Below are 20,709 nucleotides of genomic sequence, written 5' to 3'. Positions count from 1 at the left end.
CTGGAAGTCTAGGTAAACACTGGAATCAGCCAAAGAGGAAGCTGCGCAAGTGACTCATACAGGGCACAACTCTGGCAGACTGCTTTTAGCATGAGGCCTCCACTTTTTCTCCCTCTTCCCAAACAGTAGACCTCATGGGCATCCAATGAATCTGATGGGCAGTAGGCTCAGGATGGACAAAAGGAAATACTACTTTGCATAGAGAGTGATTCAAATGTGAACTTTATATTGATGACTACAGGCATTGATGGCTTTAAAAGGAGATTAGAAATATTCATGAAAAATAGGTTTCAGTGGCTACTAGGGACTAAAGGGGATCTCCACATTCAGAGGCCTCTGAATCCCAGTGCCAGGAGGTAACATTAGGGGCGTTTTCGCACTCACCTTCAGCCGGCGCGACCCCCCTCTTCACCGTGCAGGATCTGCGCGGACTTCGCACTAAATGCCGCGGAGCAGCCAGAAGAGCCGGAAGCTCCCGGCGCAAAAGCCGCTCAAACGTAAACCGCCAAAAAGCAGTTTCCGTTTGCGCGGCTTTTGCGACGGGAGTTTCCGGCTCTTCTGGCTGCTCCGCGGCATTTAGTGCGAAATCCGCGCAGATCCTGCGCGGTGAAGAGGGGGGTCGCGCCGGCTGAAGGTGAGTGCGAAAATGCCCTAGGAGAAGGCTTTGGCCTCTATGCCCTGTTAGACCTTGAGAGGAAATGGCTGGTTCCTGTGTAGAAGAGGATGCTGGACTAAATGGACCACTGATCCAGCAGGGCTCTTCTTATATTTTGGAAATATTTAGCACAAAAAAGGGTGAAAAACACTAGAAGAAAGAATACATTTTGTGAGGTACAACTTCGGAGGATTCATTTTGTTTGTGTGTGTGTGGGGGGGTGTAGTAGCATCAAAACCTCCTTAAATAACCCCCCCAAATTACTGTATGCAGTCATAATATTCTGGGTAATTTGGTTCACTGCCTAATAACAAATAGATTCCCCCCCTCCCCGCCTCAACATAGTGCTCTGTGTGTCCAGGTTTTGTGTTTGGGGGACAAAATGATAGAGATCAGATGGGTGAATCAAAAAGCTGATGAGAGTGAATGAGCTGAGGAGGGAAAAAATATTCTCCTTCCTAGTTACTTTTTTGTCCATGCGCCCCATGTTGAATCAGTGCTCTTACACACAGATTGTGGTGGCGGCCACAAGCATAACCACCTTCAAGAGGGGTTTAGATAAAAATATGGAGCAGAGGTCCATCAGTGGCTATTAGCCACAGTGTGTGTGTGTGTATATATATATATTAAAAAATTTTGCCACTGTGTGACGGAGTGTTGGACTGGATGGGCCATTGGCCTGATCCAACATGGCTTCTCTTATGTGACACAGAGTGTTGCACTGGAGGGGCCATTGGCCTGATCCAACAAGGCTTCTCTTATGTTCTTCTGTGACACAGAGTGTTGGACTGGATGGGCCATTGGCCTGACCCAACATGGCTTTTCTTATGTTCTTCTGTGACACAGAGTGTTGGACTGGATGGGCCATTGGCCTGACCCAGCATGGCTTCTCTTATGTTCTTATGTGACGCAGAGTGTTGGACTGGATGGGCCATTGGCCTGATCCAACATGGCTTCTCTTATGTTCTTATGTGACACAGAGTGTTGGACTGGATGGGCCATTGGCCTGATCCAACATGGCTTCTCTTATGTTCTTATGTGACACAGAGTGCTGGACTGGAAGGGCCACTGGCCTGATCCAACATGGCTTCTTTTATGTTCTTAATCTGCCTTATGTGACTGTCGTGTGACATTTGAGCCTAAGAATTAATTAAAAAATTATGTTCTGTGAGGAACAAACTCCCAAGGTAGTAGGGGTTTTGATGAGTCACCCACTGCTTCCTTCTCAAGAGCATCTTTGAAACGTGAAAACGCTGGAAACTTCCTGTCATCGTTCTCATGAAGGGCTGCATCATTTGAAGCAAGATCAAAATTTAAGCTTTGCTACTAATTCTCAAATGTGATATTAATGCCTTTCTTTCTCTTTTTCTTAACACAGGGCCCTCCTGGCATACCAGGTATGAAGGTAAGTGCCTTGTGCCTCTGAAGATAACTGCTAGGAGGCTGAATTATGTCTTTTCTTGCTTCCCGCCTGGCAGGCCTGCACTTGTGGAGGAAAAGAAAGATAATTAAAATAAAAACCTTCTGAAAACAACTTGAATCTGACGAAAGCAGAGTGGCAACACATGCACAGCCTCCGATAGGCAATCTGGTTTCCACAGCTTTGGTTTCTATTGGTCGTTTTCTAGCGGTGTAGCTAAATCCTGGTAACTCAGTGGGAAAAGGGTTTCATGTTTTAACTGAGAATGGCAGTTTGAGTTTTACTTAGGGGATCTGAATATCTGCACACACAGATTTACTCCATTTAGGGTGCTGTGTTATTTTGCAGTGGTGGACAAGTGTGGCAATGATTCTTAAAAGTCCCATCCCTACTGGGTCAGTCAGTCAAGATTTCTTGAGGCATCGAGCCATTTACAGAAATATAAAATACTGGGAGCATATGAACTACAAAATTATACACACACACACGGATCTTTTGTAAGGATCTCCGTTACATAAAAACTATATTAAAAATATAGAAGATAAAACCATAACCAGGGCCAGCTCGCCCACTAGGCAAACTAGGCGGTTACCTAGGGCGCCAGGAGGGCAGGGGTGCCAAATTGGGCTCCCCCACCCTCCCGGTGCTGGAGGCAAGCACCTAGTTTGCCTGCTTTTTCCGCCCTCCCCTCCCCTCCTTTCCCTTCCCTTCCCCATCCCTTCGCCGCCAAAAAAGCGGCCATTGCCACCGGCGCTTCCTCTCGACTTCCCCCCCCCCCGCACGTGATCAGAGTGTGCCACCACCGCCCTCCTTTCCTTTCCCTTTCCTTCGCCTCCCCCCCATCATAGTACGCCAGGCCTGGGCAGTACCAGCCTGATCATGCGGGGGCAGGGGGAGTGGAGAGGAAGCAGTGACAGCCACTTTTTCAGCGGCTCATTGGTTTTTCCCGCCACCGTCCCCACGCCCAACCTCCAGAGAGTACAAGCTTCCTAGCAGCTTTTCCCGCCGATCAGCTGATTGGCGGGGGAGGAGGGCACCTTGAAAGAGCCTACACTTTGCCACCGGTTCCCTGGGCATTAAAATTTTGTGGGTGGGAGGGAGGGGGAGGCTCCGTGGAGGGGGGCGGCATGGGGAGGGGCATCGGGCATTGAGGCTGCCTGGGGCGCCATGTGCCCTCAGGCTGGGACTGACCATAACCCAAGTTATTATTACAGAATTAACCGACTTTTCCTGATGGTATAACAAGTTACCCAAAATTTCACCACAGATTCAGTAATAGACCAATTTTCATCAGCCGGTAATCGATTACAGTATTCCAAATCTGACCTACCTGCCATATCTCCTACCAGGGGTGTGATATACTTATCTCAAACTATTTTGTACCAATTACACCTAAGCAGACCTGGGGACTGGCCTCCCCACCAAAACCCCCCTTCGACCTGTATGGCCCCTCCTGGCAGCCCTGGTCTGCCCGCCACTCTCATGGCTCCCGCTCTCTTCACCGCCGCTGCTCTGGCAGCCCCCGCCCCACTCCTCAGCCCCCTCCCTCCTCCGTGGCGCCTCCCACCCCCACCCATAGCCACCGCAGGAAGTTATTTGGATATTGTGAAAGGGGAAAGATGCAGGTTTTACAAGCACTGTTTAAAAGCTGATGTTGAAGTTGCAGAGAAGATAAAAAATAACCTTGTAGGCATGTGAAATTAGGAGACCGGGGGAGGGGGGGATGCGGGGCTGAAGTTTCACCTTCCTACATCTCAGTACATTCTTTGGTATTTGGCTCTTGAAGTATATTGGCTCTTGAAGAGGGTAGGCTTGCACTGAACGAAGGGCTCTAACGGACAATCAAGGGGATGTGTGAGGTTATTTAGGAGAATTGGAGATTGTGAGACACATCAGTTGTATCATTCGTTTGCGTACTGAATGTGCAGTGGCTGTGGTGTTGCTGCTTGTGTTGAGGAGAGCACTTTGCAGAAGGCCGAAGAGCACTATCGTCTGTTAGCCGCCTGGTGGGTGCATTAAGAAGTGCTTCTGTGCACTTCTAAAAATGTTCTTCATTTTAATGTAATCTCGTTCTGCTAATGCTTTCAGACAGTTTCTCTTTAAACCTGATCATTCCCTCTCTTCCTCATTATCAGGGCTTTTTTTTTTTTTTTAGCGGGAACATAGGAACACAGTTCCAGCTGGCTTGGCATCGGGGTGTGGCCTAATATGCAAATGAATTCCTGCTGGGCTTTTTCTACCCCAAAAAGCCCTGCTTATCATTATGGATTATTTAAACTGTTGTCCGTGGCTGCCCTGGGCAATCCAGATCAGGGATCCAGTCCCTCTACATCAGCTGTTTCCTCTTTAGTTGAGAAATGGCACCGCAGGAAAAGAGCCAGGCTAGAGCTTCTCCAAGAGCCCCGTGGCGCGGAGTGTTAAAGCTGCCGTACTGCAGTCCTAAGCTCTGCTCACGACCTGAGTTCAATCCCCGACGGAAGCTGCTTTTTCAGGTAGCCAGCTCGAGGTTGACTCAGCCTTCCACCCTTCCGAGGTCAGTAAAATGAGTCCCCAGCTTGCTGGGGGGGGGAAATGTAGATGACTGGGGAAGGCAATGGCAAACCATCCCGTAAAAAGTCTGCCGTGAAAACGTGAAAGCAACATCACCCCAGAGTCGGAAACGACAGATGCTTGCGCAGGGGACCTTTCCTTACCTTTTTCCTGAGATTTAAGGTGACTGCAAATTCAAGATGTGTGTAAATGTGAGTGTGCCGAGGAAATCAGTGTATATTTGGGATTTTTGATAGCTCAGATATTATTGATGGATGCTATCAGTAAATGGAAAGTGGTCAAATGAGTAAACGGTTGGAAAGTTTGTGTCAAAGAATTCTTGCTTCTCCTAGTGCAATAAGAGTGGCTGCAAGATACTAGTGAGTGTTAATATAGCTCTGATCTGCCTTTGCTGCAGGCAGATCAGGCTTTGGTTTTCTTACTCTAATTTTCTTGTGCCTTTTAGGGCGAGCCTGGGGAAATAATCACGTCTCTGTTGCCAGGACTAAAAGGCGATACAGGATTTCCAGGTCTTCCGGGAATACCAGTAAGTTGACAACTTTGTCGCCATGCTGTGCAATCATGTCATCAAACATTATTTTACTGGCTAGTGCAGCGTTCCAAACTAGAGACCTTATGTTTTCCCCAAGAAACTCAGACTCAGAAACTTGGCAGTTGTATTGTCCATGTTCTTTAATTGATTTCAGACCAACGCAGTTTACAAAAAGAAAGCAGTTTTATTCACTAACTTAAGAATAACGACAAGGATACCCACGCATATAGTCCTCAGCAGTGGGTCAATCCTGTATCAAAACAATATCCCTAAAGGTTACAACATGAAATCAAAGTTACAAAGATAGAAGAAGATACTGGCTTTATAGCTCGCCCTCCACTCCGAAGAGTCTCAGAGCAGCTCACAATCTCCTTTACCTTCCCCCCCCCTCCCAACAACAGACACCCTGTGAGGTAGATGAAGATATTGGATTTATATCCCGCCCTCCACTCCGAAGAGTCTCAGAGCGGCTCACAATCTCCTTTACCTTCCTCCCCCACAACAGACACCCTGTGAGGTAGATGAAGATATTGGATTTATATCCCGCCCTCCACTCCAAAGAGTCTCAGAGCAGCTCACAATCTCCTTTACCTTCCCCCCCTCCACAACAGACACCCTGTGAGGTAGATGAAGATATTGGATTTATATCCTGCCCTCCACTCCAAAGAGTCTCAGAGCGGCTCACAATCTCCTTTATCTTCCTCCCCCACAACAGACACCCTGTGAGGTGGGTGGGGCTGAGAGAGCTCTCCCAGAAACTGCCCTTTCAAGGACAACTCCTGTGAAAGTTATGGCTGACCCAAGGCGATTCCAGTAGCTGCAAGTGGAGGAGTGGGAAATCAAACCCGGTTCTCCCAGATAAGAGTCCACGCACTTAACCACTACACCAAACTGGCTCTCCTTCCCAAGAAGGCTTGTTGCTGTGGCTGGGGGACTCTGTCTTCGCCGCAACCGTCTGTTCCTCAAGCAGCAGCTTCTTCGGCCATTCCACAGAGCAGGGCAGAGCAGCACTCCACTATCCAGCTCACTCAGGCTTAATTTATCATACCCTTACCCTTACCCATCTCAGCTGTGACTGATTTACAGGGCTCCGCAGCAGTTGAAGCAGACATCCTCTGTTAAGGGCATTAACCCTTTTGTAGCTTAATGCTGCCATACGCAGTTCTGAATAAAACTAAGTTGGTCTTAAAGGTGCGATCGGCTCCTATTTTGTTATGCACAGGTCTGGAATGAGTAGTTCACCATCCCTATCTCCTTGAGATACAAAGGTCTCCCGCATTTTTCCATTACAGCAGTTGACTACAATTTTGCAAGCTGCTGTTCAGCGAAGAGCCACAAGAAGGCAATAGAGAGCTGGAGGACACAAACGTTCAAGGCTTTTGGACAGAGGATTGTGTTCTCAGTAGAATAGAATAACATATGCCTGATGAGGGTTTTGGCCAAGCCGTATATTTTGGCCACTGGCAAATGTTATTGGGCTCATTTGGCAGAAGCATCCAGTGCCTTCTGTTCACAGCCTCCTGTTTGGAAGCTGCAAGTGCAGGGAAATTGCTTCCAAAACCAAATTCGTTACTTGCTGTTTGGGTCTCTTTTGGGTCTCGCTCTCCCAGAGTCCTGTTATATGTACAGCAGTATTTAATATCATACTGGTGCATCGAGAAGCCATCTCCCTGATCATAGCTCTCTCCTTTTTTAACAGGGGGCATATTTTGTGTTAAGTGAGGGCTGGCTGGATGGTGGGCGCTCCTTCCTTGGAAGTTTTTAAACAGAGGCTAGATGGCCATCTGACAGCAATGAGGCTCCTGTGAATTTAGGGGGAGGTATTTGTGAGCAGGCCCGTGGCACAGAGTGGTAAAGCTGCAGTACTGCAGTCCTAAGCTCTGCTCACGACCTGAGTTCGATACTGGTGGAAGCTGGGTTCAGGTAGCCAGCTCAAGGTTCACTCAGCCTTCCATCCTTCCGAAGTCGGTAAAATGAGTACCCAGCTTGCTGGAGGGGAAGTGTAGATGACTGGGGAAGGCAATGACAAACCACCCCGTAAAAAGGTCTGCCGCAAAAACGTTGTGATGTGACATCACCCCAGAGTCAGAAACAACTGGTGCTTGCACAGGGGACTGCCTTTACCTTTTTTATTTGTGTGTTTCCTGCATTGTGCAAGGGGTTGGACTAGATGACCCTGGAGGTCCCTTCCAACTCTATGATTCTATGAGCAAATGCAAGTATCCTCCCTTTCACACCCAAAGCAGGAGGCAGAAGTGTCTGTGTTTTAACAAAAGCAGAGCATGTGGGCCAAGGAAGCTAAGCTGTGCCCTCTTATGCCTTACCCTATGGAGTTCTGTTCATTTTCAGCACTTCCTGCCTAGTCCCCTGCTGGTATTGGAGCCTGGCTGGGAGAAGGATCTTTAAAGCACCAGAAAATAATGGAAGAAAGTGAGGGGAGAGGTGCAGCTTCTGCTGCTGTGCTCCAGATGTGAATGGGCAGGTGTGTGTGAGTCAATTACCGTTTTCGCACACAGCTTACCTCGCAGTCACAATCCTGTTCCCTCTGCAGCGTCCGGTCAGATTTCCCACCATCTGCGCCGAAGTTACAGGAAGTGCCGCAGCTTCTGCGTAGCAAACCTAAACTGGGTTTCAGTGGTTTACGTTTGCTACGCAAAAGCTGCGGCACTTCCAGTAACTCCAGCGCAGATGGTGCAAAATCCAACCAGACGCTGCGGAGGGAACAGGATTGTGACTGTGAGGTTAGCTATGTGCGAAAACAATCAATGTCAAGAACTAGAAGATCCAAGTTCAGATCCCCACTCTGCCTTGAAGCTTACGGAGGAACCCTGGGACATTAGGGTTTGTAGAATCTTTCGGGCTCAAGTCCCGTGTTCTACTGGAGAAAGTTTTCCTTCCAGACGTTTTGTTCTCAGCTGCGGAGAACACCCCACTCAATGCACAGCAGCCAAGAAGGTCAGAGCGCCTGCTCCGGCTGCAACGCCACTGAGGATGTTCTCTGCAGCTGAGAACGAAACGTCTGGAAGGAAAACTTTCTCCAGTAGAACACGGCACTTGAGCCCGAAAGATTCTACAAACCCTAATGATGTTACCAGCTGTGAAAACCTGAAATCTTTGATAACCCTGGGACAGTCACTCTCCACCTCACAGGATGGTTGTGAAAACAAAAACATACGAGGTGTGAACTACATACTCCATCCTTTGGAGGAAGGGTGGAATCAAAATGTACTAGAAGAAGAAGACAATGAAGACTGCAGATTTATACCGCACCCTTCTCTCTGAATCAGACTCAGAGCAGCTCACAATCTCCCATATCTTCTTCCCCCACAACAGACACCCTATGAGGTGGGTGGGGCTGAGAGGGCTCTTGCAGCAGCTGCCCTTTCAAAGACAACCTCTGCCAAAGCTACGGCTGACCCAAGGCCATTCCAGCAGCTGCAAGTGGAGGAGTGGGGAATCAAACCTGGTTCTCCCAGATAAGAGTCCACACACTTAACCACCACACCGAACTGGCTCTCTAGAAACATGTGGATCCCTCTCTTGCAACTGGTTTGATCCAGATCTATTCCTGTGGGAGCTGAGATGGAGGAAGAGCTCTCTTGTCCCTTCTATCCCAGAACGAACAGGGGCTTGAGCAGAGTCTTTCCTTCAGGCTCTCAGCTTCCCACTCCTTTTTGCAAGGTGAAACAAAGGCTAACGGTGCTGATGGGAGAGAACTCTGCCAGAGATTCTGTGGAGGACAGGCACTGGTCAGACCCTTGGTCTGCACTGGGCTCATTTGAGAGAAGACAAGTGAACTGCTGGCTAACGGGGCCTGTGCTGGGAGCCGGGAGCTGAGATCCTGGGAAGTGTCTCTAGTGTCTGAGCTCTCAGCTCTGCTTTGTCTTTCGATGCAGAAGTCTGCTGGTTGAATTGCGGAGTCTCCTTGCCTGCTGGGAGCTGAGATCCTGGGAAGTGTCTCTAGTGTCTGAGCTCTCAGCTCTGCTTTGTCTTTCGATGCAGAAGTCTGCTGGTTGAATTGCGGAGCCTCCTTGCCCGCTGGGAAACATTTTAGTAAAATCAGTGCTTCTCCTGGGCAGTCTGTATCTGACTCCTGTCCATCAGTTGTACCTCCATCAGCATTTAGTTGTTGGTTTGATTGTTTAAATCATTCCCGATACCCTTGCTCCAAATAAAACAGTTGCCTGAAGCAGCTAATGAAATTCAAACTGGCCGTTGATTTGAATTCCCACAAGCCAGTCGAACAGAAGCCCTCAAAGGAAACAAAACAAAACAATTAGCAGCACAGCTCAAAGAGAGCCAGTCTTGTCACCCTAAAGCTTAGCAAAAGAGCAGGCGTTTGGCTGGTATCTAAAGGCAACAGAGGAAGTGCCAGTTGAATATTGTAGCAATTCCAAAGGGCACCATCACCAAGAAGGCCCTGTCCCTGCTCTTTGCCTCATCTCACTTTGCAAGACAGAAGAATCCATGGAAGGGCATCCATTGAGGGCCATAATGGCAGACAGGTTCATATGGATGCAAGGATACTTGAGATACCCTGGGCCTAGATGATTTAGGTTCTGAAAGCCCTTTTATTAACCTTGTAATTTTGAAATAAGCATTTTTAAATAATGGTAGTCTCTGACAGCAATGAAGATCCTGTGAATTTAGGGGGAGGTGTTTGTGAGTTTCCTGCATCGTGCAGGGGGTTGGACTAGATGACCTTGGAGGTCCCTTCCAACTCTAGGATTCTGTGACTGAGAATATGAAGAGACATACAGTTCACCAGTTCCAAGGAATGGTCCCAACACAGAAAAAGACAGTGACGTGGTGGTAGTTTCACATTCCCTAACTGGAACAAATCATATAACATGGGTCGCTTGGATCTTCTGATCCTCTTGGATGAGGGGGAAGCCCTTTCTTCTGAAGGAAGGAGTCGCTGCTAGCAGAACAGATCTCTGGGATCGAGTTCAATATCTGGGTCGATTTTCACACCTTTCTGAGTTTGTCTTGTTCCTGCCCTCCTAAAGGGCTAAGGGCAGCAGGCAGCACTTCGTTATCATCAGTGGTGCAGATTTGAAATATGTTACATTTTAAATTGGCTTGAGCTGGAGCCAAGTAGGAACGACGTTTGCTGTCAGCCAAATGTGAACCATTGAGGGGAGAACCAGAAGCAGGTTGCGTGTTCCTTTGCCTCCTTTTGTGCCGTTTCCCTCTCAGTTGCGGTTTCATTTGACGTGATATCTGAACCAGCACGCTGTGGTTAGGGCTTCCTCTTCAGACCAGAACACAGTACACTGTGACCAGTGCTAAACGGTAAAGTAAATGGGAAACCATGCAGTTGTGGGGGAGGGGGGCAGCATGAGCATTTGCAACTTGTTTCCAGTCTTCCAGATTGCGGTTTAAAGGACCATCAGCCATGTGACCCACTGTCGTTCCCCTTCATATCCACTGCCAAGCAAGCCTCACCTTTTTCTTCTCTCCTCCTTCCAGGGCCCCCCGGGTCCCATCGGAGTGCAAGGCCCCAGTGGTCCTCCCGGGCCACCAGGTTTGATGGTACGTTTCCTCGACTTCCTCTGACTGACCTGCAGAATGAGTCAGTGGCACTGTATTCGAATCCAAGCTGCTGGGCAGGAGATTCTCAAGTGCTTTCAGAAGTGGGGGGAGTCCAGGGGCCGTTATTCTGCTCTCTGACTGTGCTTGTTGTTTAACAGGGTCCTCCTGGTCCCCCAGGATTTCTAGGCCCAAAGGTACTTCTTGCTTTTCGGTGTTTGTTTATTCGCTACTGGTCCGCTTTGTGTCCTTGACTCTCTTCCGTCTCTTTGCAGGGCAATATGGGCTTGAACTTCCAGGGTCCCAAAGGAGAAAAGGTAACCGTGGAACACTGAGCCGATACTTGGAGGCGGTTGACCTACAATTCGCCTAGCACTGTCTCTGCAAGCTGGAAAAGTCGATGAAACTAACAGGTCTTGCTCTCTCTCTGGGAACCAGGGTGAACAGGGGCTACAAGGACCTCCGGGGCCACCAGGACAGATCGGTGAACAGAAAAGACCAAACGATGTGGAGTTTCAGAAAGGAGATCCGGTGAGTGAGAGGAGAGGGACGGTGGCTCAGTGGTAGAGCATCTGCTTGGGAAGCAGAAGGTCCCAGGTTCAATCCCCGGCATCTCCAACTAAAAAGGGTCCAGGCAAGTAGGCGTGAATAATTTCAGCTTGAGACCCTGGAGAGCCATGAATGGGGCTGTGGCTCAGTGGTAGAGCATCTGCTTGAGAAGCAGAAGGTCCCAGGTTCAATCCCCGGCATCTCCAAAAAAGGGTCCAGGCAAATAGGTGTGAAAAGCCTCAGCTTGAGACCCTGGAGAGCCGCTGCCAGTCTGAGAAGACAATACTGACTTTGACGGACCAAAGGTCTGATTCAGTATAAGGCAGCTTCATATCCTCAAGGAGACTGCTCTGTCTTTGCAGGAACTCCCAGTGACATCAGAGTGTGCTGAGGAGTGTTCCCAGAAGTCCTATTAATTATCACGTATATCCAAAAGCAGTAGCAAGATAACAAGGCCATATGTGTGGTTATACCTGGCCTGTATTCATGTGCTCCCTCTACTATTAGAAGTTAATCCACCCTGAGAAAGGCTGACCAGATCCCTGACTTGAGGGTATTTCTGTATGCACGGGGCTGCATTGTGGACCTCTCCAATCTGCTTGGTTCATTGGGAGTATTTTTAGCATTGGCCTAGATAGCCTAGCTTAGGCTAGCCCAATCCCGGAAGCTAAACAGGGTTGGCCCTGGTTAGTACTTGGATGGGGAGACCACCAAGGAAGTCCAGGGTTACTGTGCAGAGTCAGGCAAAGGCAAACATCGTCTTGCCTTGAAAACGTGGTTGGTTTTAAGCTACATCTTATCTCTTCCTCCCGGTTGACAGGGCGTTCCAGGTGACCGTGGTCCACCAGGCCCCCCTGGGCCACGAGGTCCTCCTGTAAGTAATTTCATAAATGTTATAAATGAAATTGTGATGCAGAACAATAAGGTCTATGCATTTGTGAGTTAATTGTCTGGCCTTTTTCTTTGTTTCCAGGGCTTTATAGGTGACGGAAAAGGTGAAAAAGGTGAGCAAGGAGAACCAGGCAAAAGAGTAAGTAACTTCTTTGAACCCAACATTTATCTTTCCAAACCTTGTATAGCTTTTGGAATTGAGGTTGGGCCACCAAATACTCGGTAAGAACATTTCCTTTCTCCTATGGTCTACTTACAATAGCATGAATGGAACAACTGGGATTGAACAGTGGCGTTTTTCCTGGCTAAATAGAGCCCACAAGCGTGAGAGCGCACTCTTTGGCTCTAGAGTCATTAATCTGGAGTAACTGTGGCTTCCTGGCGCCAGACTCAGGGTGGCATATGATATAATCACTACTGTAACTGTGTAGAGGCTTATGGTGTGTAGAGGCTTATGGTGTGTTCACAGTACACTATGTGTTTATATTATTATTATTATTATCCCATCCCAGCTTACACAAGGCTCTGGGCAATTTACAGCATAAATAGTCACACAGTAAAACACAGCATAACGTAAAACAGCATAAAACTTAGTTTTATGAGGACATTGGCAGTTGGCAGTTACGGTAAATGCTTTCTGTGTTGTCTTTCTGCCCTTTTTTTAGAATTTGTGGTGATGTTTTAAAACTTAAACCGTGATTACAACATCGATCCTGTGTAGACAGAGCACTACTGATGCTTTTCAAAGCTACTGTCCTTTCTCCTTCCAGTATAATTAATCGTTTTATTGCCTGCTACTTGGAGCTGGTTGGTTCTTTTGCGTTCAGGAATTAGTTACAAATTATTAGCTCTTGTTTCCTCAGGAGTAGGAAGAGGCTTATATACTTTCTAATTTGCCAAAGCTACTGGCCCGTATCTCTGTAATAATCACTGATCAGAATTGTGCTGTTACAGTCAGAAGCAATATATATATATATTGCTTCTGACTGTAACAGCACAATATATATATATATATATATATATATATATATATATATATATATATATATATATTCTGACTGTAGCAATATATATATATATATATATATATATATATATATTGCTACAGTCAGAATATATATATATATATATAGCTTCTGACTGTAGCTAGCTACAAAGTAGAAATAAAGTTCTTAAGCATTTTACCCCTGAACAAAACCTGATAATTAACTAATGATTCAGGATCACTGGGAGAGAAACAGACTAGATAAGAGCAAATAGTCTGAAAACAACAGAAGGAAAACGACAGGACTTTACTGAAGGGCATTTCAACATGGGGCAGGACTTTGCACCTGGGGATAGATTTTGATGGGGCTGTAGTGCTGCAGTGCAATCCCACTAATTGTGAAACAGGGTAAGTAGTGAAAAATAACTTTTGTATAGCTGAAATTCTATTCAGCACTAACAGAAATGTGTGTGGGGGGGGTGCATACATTCATAAATGTACATATCTATTTGCATGCAAGTCTGCCGTGAAAACATTGTGAAAGGAACGTCACCCCAGAGTAAAAAACGACTGGTGCTTGCACAGGGGACTACCTTTACCAGGAGTCACTGAAAAACCACAGGATGATACTTTAACTGAAATATATAGCCATAGGGGGCAAGAATGGGCCCCTCTCCCCAGACATCCAGCACACCTACTTAGTCTGTGATACCATTGGACTGGGCATGTTTAGGCTGGAGAGGAGGCGGCTGAGAGGTGATATAATCACCATCTTTATGTACTTGAAGGGCTGTCTTAGAGAGGATGGTGTGGAATTGTTTTCTGTGGCCTCAAAAAGTAGGTCCAGAACCATGGGTTGAAATTAAATCAAAAGAGTTTCTGGCTCAACATTAGGAAAAACTTCCTGACTGTCAATGTTCCATTTATGCTGTGGAGTCTTGTGAGCAAAATGTCTACTTTGTGAGCTACTGGCATTAAAGTTGTGAGCTACTGCATAAATTAGTTTGCTCTAGGGCCATTTTTCCTGAGCTGAAACAAAAATGTGTGAGCTGGAGGCTAAAAAATTGTGAGCTAGCTCACGCTAACTCAGAGGGAACACTGCTAACCATTAGAGTGATTCCTCAGTGGAACAGCCTTCCTCGGGAGGTGGTGGGCTCTCCTTCCTTGGAGGTTTTTAAACAGAGGCTAGATGGCCATCTGACAGCAATGAAGATCCTGTGAATTTAGGGGGAGGTATTTGTGAGTTTCCTCAGCAGAACAGGCTTCCTCAGGAGGTGTTGGGCTCTCCTTCCTTGGAGGTTTTTAAACAGAGGCTAGATGGCCATCTGACAGCAATGAAGATCCTGTGAATTTAGGGGGAGGTGTTTGTGAGTTTCCTGCGTTGTGCAGGGGGGTGGACTAGATGACCCTGGAGGTCCCTTCCAACTCTATGATTCTGATTCTATGATTCTATTCCACATGTGGGCAGAATGTTCTCCAAAGCATTGATCCAGGTGTGCAGCCATGTTGGTCTGAAGCAATAGAATGAAGCAGTAGCACCTTTAAGACCAACACAGTTTTGTTCACAATGTAAGCTTTCGTGTGCTAGAACACGAAAGCTTACATTGTGAATAGAACTTTACATTGTGAATAGAACTAAAGGTGCTACTGGACTCCAACTTCATTCTTCAAAGCACTGGTTTGTGAAATACAGTGGGCACTGGCCCAGATGGCAGGGTCAATCCCTGGATTTCACTCAGTGCATTTTTCAGGCAAAATGGACTCATGAGTGTTTGCATGCACCACATTGTAATATTAAAATTATGCATGGATGCTGGAGGTGTTACAGGCAGGGCAGAAAGAGTAGGCCTGCATTTAAACTCCACCCCCCTTGTGTACAGTCACAAATCTGGGTAAAAATAAAACCTGATCCAGCCCCTTTTTGCAGGAGAGATTTACAGTCTCCACCTCCGAGTCTTATTTAATGACTGCACGAAAGGCAAAATAGTTTGGCAGCTCAGCTAAATTCGAATCCAGGAGCGCCTTAGAGGCCAACAAGATTTTCAGGGTGTGAGCTTTCGAGAGTCAGTTCTCCATCATGGAAACTCAGACAGAAATTCAGAAACTCAGTCACTAAAATTATTTCCAACCGCAATATGCCTCCTTTTTTTTTTTTGGTTAAAACCACTTTGGGAATTAACCTTTATAAACCGCATCCCCTTGTAATCTGTGTAAGAGAAAGACCCATGGCTCCGGGATCATCGACTCAGCCTGAGGTTGCTTTTATGTCATTGCATTCTCATTAGAGCCTCGCTCATCTATTTGTTGCATTTCTTATCCCATCCTGGTCAGAACGGATTCTTGTATTATTTAATCTTTAATAACTACAAGGGCCTCCTGCTGGTAGGTGCTGGTTTCAAAGGCTCGGACGGGAGAGAAAGACAGTGTGCTCAGTCTTAGCCGCTGAATGTGCAATGCGGCCAGTACTCAAGGTTGCTTGACTGTGTTTTCAATCCCCAATTTGTATTTTCAAGGGGAAGCCTGGCAAAGACGGAGAGCCCGGGCCGCCCGGTCTGCCTGTGAGTATGTTGCAGCTTTCTTTCTCTTGAGCTTCTGTATTGATTTTACGCTGCTGATGGTCTGAGGGTTCGTTTTGTTTCCCTGTGGAAGGGTTTGCCTGGTGATCCTGGTATCCACGGCATTCCAGGAAGAGATGGAGAAAAAGTGAGTGGGTTCGTTAACTTAAGCCTTTATATTTGCAAGCGTTTCCTGGTTGAGCATATCTTTTCATATTAATGTATTGAAATTTTCGTTGGCAGGGTCAGAAAGGTGAAACCGGTCCCATTGGCCCACCTGGGCTTGTAAGTTTCTGTCCATTCATTCTTCTCCCCCTCCCCCCGCCCTTTTTTTGATCTCCTGTGTAATTCTCCCAAGTAGATGTTGGAACAGTAATGTTTTTACTCATAACTAGAGATATAAGATTTCTGGAAATTTTGACGCTCGGAAAAAACCCCCACTTTTTTTCCAGGAAAAAAATAGAAATTTTCAGAAAAATTGAAAAAAAATTGCTATATTGGCACTTCTTTTTTCTTTTCCAGATTGAAAGTCATTCTGTTACTTTAGGAACATAAAATATGACTATGGACCATTTTACTTGGCATGAAATTATCACAACTAGCATATTATAAAAATATAGCGTATCCAAACAATTATTACAAAGAGAATTTACTTTTAAAATAATATTTATTTGTAATTGTAACAAATGGAGCAACAATCTCCTGAATTGTTTACTAGTTTATGTGGGACTGACAAAAAAGACCTCCACAAAACATTTTTTAAAAATCCAGAAGTAACATTTATTTATATTATCAAAGATTTCAGGTTTTCATGGCTGGTAACATCATTAGGGTTTGTAGAATCTTTCGGGATCAAGTGCCGTGTTCTACTGGAGAAAGTTTTCCTTCCAGACGTTTCGTTCTCAGCTGCGGAGAACATCCTCAGTGGCGTTGCAGCCGGAGCAGGCGCTCAGACCTTCTTGGCTGCTGAAGGTCTGAGCGCCTGCTCCGGCTGCAACGCCACTGAGGATGTTCTCCACAGCTGAGAACGAAACGTCTGGAAGGAAAACTTTCTCCAGTAGAACACGGCACTTGATCCCGAAAGATTCTACAAACCCTGATTATTTATATTTCTTCTCCACAGTATTAAATGAAAATAAAAAACCCATTCTCATAAAAAAGAATTGAAGAGGAGGGAAGTGTATAGAAGGGAGTGTAAGACTAAGTTTCAATGAATGGGCATGACCTAGGACTTGCTTGTCCTCAATGGACAGAAATTAGAATAATCTGATACCAGACATATTTTTTAGAAATGATTTGGAAAATATTTGAACACCTTGTCTTAAAATATTTTATTCATCAAGTTAAAATAAAACGCTCCATAATCAATTTTTTTCTTTTCTTTTTTTCAATTTTTCCAGTTTTTCGGGGGGGGGGAGGCTTCAGGGGAAAAACGGGGGGGCGGGAATCTGGGGTTTTTCTCTGAATTTTTCTGGTTTTTTTCCGGGCCTTCACATCTCTACTCATAACAAAGAGGCTTATGCGACCTTTATGGCTAACAAATGCATTGTGGAATAAGAATAACCACAGTTACCCTGCTGGAATATTATTTATCTGATGCACACAGAAATTTTGCATGCAGCGGTTACATAATGGTAATAAGATGAAACAATATCAGGGCTGTTATAAAAGGGCCATCGCCGGGGCTTTTTTTGTAGCAGAATGTGCTTTGCATATTAGGCCACACACCCCTGATGTAGCCAATCCTCCTGGAGCTCACAGAAGGCCCTGTACTAAGAGCCCTGTAAGCTGCAGGAGGATTGGCTACATTGGGGTGTTTGGTCTAATATGCAAAGGAGTTCCTGCTACAAAAAAACCCCCTCCAAAGACCCATCTGTCACATACCTGTTGACTGTGAATAGCTCATACCCTGAACTACTTAGGTTGCCAGGTTTACAAACATAATTTTAAATTCTGTAAAATACATTTATAGAGCCTAAAATATGAATAGGTAGGCTAAAGCCAGACAGAGTTTTTTTCTTTCTTTGGTAGCAGGAACTCATTTGCATATTGGCCATCACTAAAGAACTGAGTGGTTGCAGAGCTGAGTTCTGGCCGAAGCTGGCTTTCCAGAGCAGACTCACTACAGGGAATCTGCCTGCAGAGGAAGGAACAGGGTGTGGCTTGGGGGTGAGCTAGCTGCAGGACCTTGGATAGTTCCAAGGCTGACAGCAGTAACAGCAGCCAGAGTCTCTTGGAAGGACCCAGGAGGGCCTTTGCTGTCCTAGGTCAAGGAGTGTCCCTTAAAGGGACCATCCTTGGATTTGTGTTCTAGCGGCATCCTGTGGTTTCCTGGAGTCTCTAGGGAGTGGGGCTGAGTGATACTGCCTGTGGAAGCAGTAGGAAGAGTCAGGTCTTCAGGGGAGCCTGGATACATATATGAGGAGCTGGACCACTGGCTTCCCCTTCCAAGCAGCCCCTGTTCTTCCCTGGATGCTATGTGAGCAGGGCCAGCTCGCCCACTAAGCAAACTAGGTGGTTGTCTAGGGCGCCAGGAGTCTGGGGGCACCAAATTGGGCTCTCCCCCTCCAGTGCCCAATATAACCACTTAGTTTGCCTCCCGCCACCACCGCCAGCCCCCTCTGGCCCACCACCGCCACCATGCTCCGCTTGCTTGGCCCCACCAGAAGCTCACTGCAACTAAAACAGAGCCCTACTGGCTTCTCCCAGCCCACAGCTGTGCGTTTTGTTAAAAGACGGATGGAGGAAGCTTCGCTCCCCTCTCACTTCCTGTTCCGGAAAGGAGGGCGGGGGGGAAGATACCTCCTCCATCTGTCTTTTAACAAAACGCGCAGGCTCAGGCTGGGAGAAGCCGGTAGGGCTCTGTTTTAGTTTCAGTGAGTTGGGGGGCAGCAAGCGGAGCGCAGTGGCAGCAGGGGGGCGAGTGGGGCGCCTGCCTAGGTGCTATTCGCCCTAGAGCCGGTGCTGTATGTGAGCCGGTCCTGCTGTTCTGATAAGAACACGTGCACGAAGATTGGCAGTGGAGGAAAAAAAGACAAATCGGCTTAGACTTTCAGCAGTACAAGGAAGTTATAAAAGAAAGTGATTTTCCTCTTTGAAAAAAAAAATAGTAGGGGACAGTTTAAAATGCAGCCCTTGATTATTTTTACTTGTAGAGTTCTAGGCATTCTGAGGGCTTGGATTTCAGTATTCAAGAAGTATTTTACTTATTGACTAGCATTACATTACTTTTACATTTGTTAGATGTTATCTTTGTTTCTATGTTTGTTATCTGATACTACGTTAATGATATTTTTGTTTGATTTTTTTATATTCAATAATAATAATAATAATAATAATAATAATAATAATAATAATAATAAATTTTATTTTTATATCCCGCCCTCCCCCACCAAAAGGCGGGCTCAGGGCGGCTCACAGACATTCAAGAATAAAAAAATTCAAAACCCCTTTTAAAGGGGGGGACATATAAAAGAAGGAATCGCCCCTCCAGGAAACATTAGAATAGGCAGCGTTGCTGTTCCTTCATTCTTGGCTAAAATTGACATCAGTGTTTCATGTTTTAAAAAACCTCTTCATTTTTTAAAAACTACGTTGGGTGCCTGTAGGTGCCTGATGAAATTTGCATAGTGAAATCTTTTGTAATTTCTACCCAATTGTTTTGCCTGGCGGCTGTTTTATATAGCTGTGTGAAAGGAGAGATCATTTTTGGCCATTGTGCTAAGCGCATTGGTTGCATTCAGATATCACATTCAAATGTGCCTCGTTTAAACCATAGATGATGCTACAGATTCTGCTTAGCTGTTCATGGCAACAAGCTGCATTTTCGCTGGTCACAGATGAACCTACGCTGGTTACGATGTTTGAGTGCACCCGATCCAGTAACTCTCTACATTGTAAAAACAAGATTAAAATTATTGTAGGAAAAAAGTAATGCTTGAAGATTTGATTTTTTTGTATGTATTTAAATAAAGCCATCCGGAGTTGTTTCTTTTAATCACGTGTCTTCTAGACATCTACTAATCTTTGTTGCTTGTCAGTGGACAAGTTGATTTAATAAAAGCCCCTTATTCTAATTAGCTGAGTAAATTAGAATTTGCACCCTTATCCTTTTCTTTTTGAATAACCTTTTTCTTCCTTCGTGGACTATATCAGGTGATTCCAAGGCCAGGAGTCAGTACAACGGTGGGGGCCAAAGGAAGCAAAGGCTTGCCGGGTCATCGTGGCGAGAAAGGTGACCGTGGCTTACCTGGCTTACAGGGCCCTCCTGGCCTACGAGGCCCCCCAGGTAAGAGAATGAGAATCTTCAACACCTGAGCGCTTACGGATGCGTGAGCTGCAGAACCCAGGGGGTCTGATTTGATAATCAGTAGGATAATTGACGTTCGCCTAACTTAGTAGCTGTGAGGAACTCTGAATTTGCCACGCGTGCTCCAGAGCTGACATATGGTAACTCTCACTGTCTCTTCTCCTCCTCCATTGGGGGAATAACAATCCTGCCCTACCTTTCAGGGTTGTTGTGAATATTTTGACAAAATAACATGTGAGAAACTCTTGGAACATTTTAAAAACATTCTGTAGACACTTGGTACCACATTGGCCAGACAGTGCTTACCTGTGACTTGAAGCTATACTCAGCGCCGTCTTTTGGGCAAATAGAGCCCTAGGCAGGCACCCCCCCCCCCAGCACCCCTCCAGGCGCGCTTCTCTCGCCCCCCCCCCCCCGCTGCGGCCAGCCTTCTGCGGCCCACCGCCGCCATATTCCTCTTGCCTCCCTGCTGCTGCAGCTCCCGCCAGCCTCCTCCAGCCCACCGCCACCATGCTCTGCTCGACCCGCCACCGCCGTGCTCCGCTTGCACCTCCCGCTCACCATGACTAAAACAGCCCGACAGGCTTTTTACAGACTGCGTCTGCACCTTTAACCAAATGCACACTGTGGGCTACTAGAAACCAGCAGGGCTGTAGTCGCAGCGAGCGGGGGGAGGGAGTGAGCGGAGTGCAGGGGCGGGGTGGCCAACAGAGCATGGCAGCGGGCCAGAG

The 20,709-nt window shown here is 46.5% G+C and overlaps 1 protein-coding gene and 1 non-coding gene across 2 annotated transcripts in view; both read left to right on the top strand.

Annotated features, from left to right (window-relative positions):
- COL4A5 (collagen type IV alpha 5 chain) overlaps window positions 1-20,709 on the top strand; it is a 232,606-nt gene that overhangs the window by 114,870 nt on the left and 97,027 nt on the right. Inside the window, exons 8-19 of the mRNA XM_060250114.1 lie at window positions 2,034-2,060; window positions 5,071-5,151; window positions 10,630-10,692; window positions 10,851-10,886; window positions 10,965-11,006; window positions 11,128-11,220; window positions 12,059-12,112; window positions 12,212-12,268; window positions 15,628-15,672; window positions 15,764-15,817; window positions 15,913-15,954; window positions 19,825-19,957. Of these exons, the coding sequence (XP_060106097.1) occupies window positions 2,034-2,060; window positions 5,071-5,151; window positions 10,630-10,692; window positions 10,851-10,886; window positions 10,965-11,006; window positions 11,128-11,220; window positions 12,059-12,112; window positions 12,212-12,268; window positions 15,628-15,672; window positions 15,764-15,817; window positions 15,913-15,954; window positions 19,825-19,957 (727 nt within the window). The remainder of the gene's footprint in view (window positions 1-2,033; window positions 2,061-5,070; window positions 5,152-10,629; window positions 10,693-10,850; window positions 10,887-10,964; window positions 11,007-11,127; window positions 11,221-12,058; window positions 12,113-12,211; window positions 12,269-15,627; window positions 15,673-15,763; window positions 15,818-15,912; window positions 15,955-19,824; window positions 19,958-20,709) is intronic.
- Window positions 11,373-11,444, top strand: TRNAL-GAG (transfer RNA leucine (anticodon GAG)). The gene has a single exon. It is a non-coding gene; the product is annotated as a tRNA-Leu (tRNA).

The sequence above is a fragment of the Heteronotia binoei genome, chromosome 11 (genome assembly GCF_032191835.1).
Source record: "Heteronotia binoei isolate CCM8104 ecotype False Entrance Well chromosome 11, APGP_CSIRO_Hbin_v1, whole genome shotgun sequence".
Taxonomy (NCBI): domain Eukaryota; kingdom Metazoa; phylum Chordata; class Lepidosauria; order Squamata; family Gekkonidae; genus Heteronotia; species Heteronotia binoei.
Note: the sequence above shows the minus strand (reverse complement) of the source record. Positions and strands in the feature narration are given on the sequence as shown.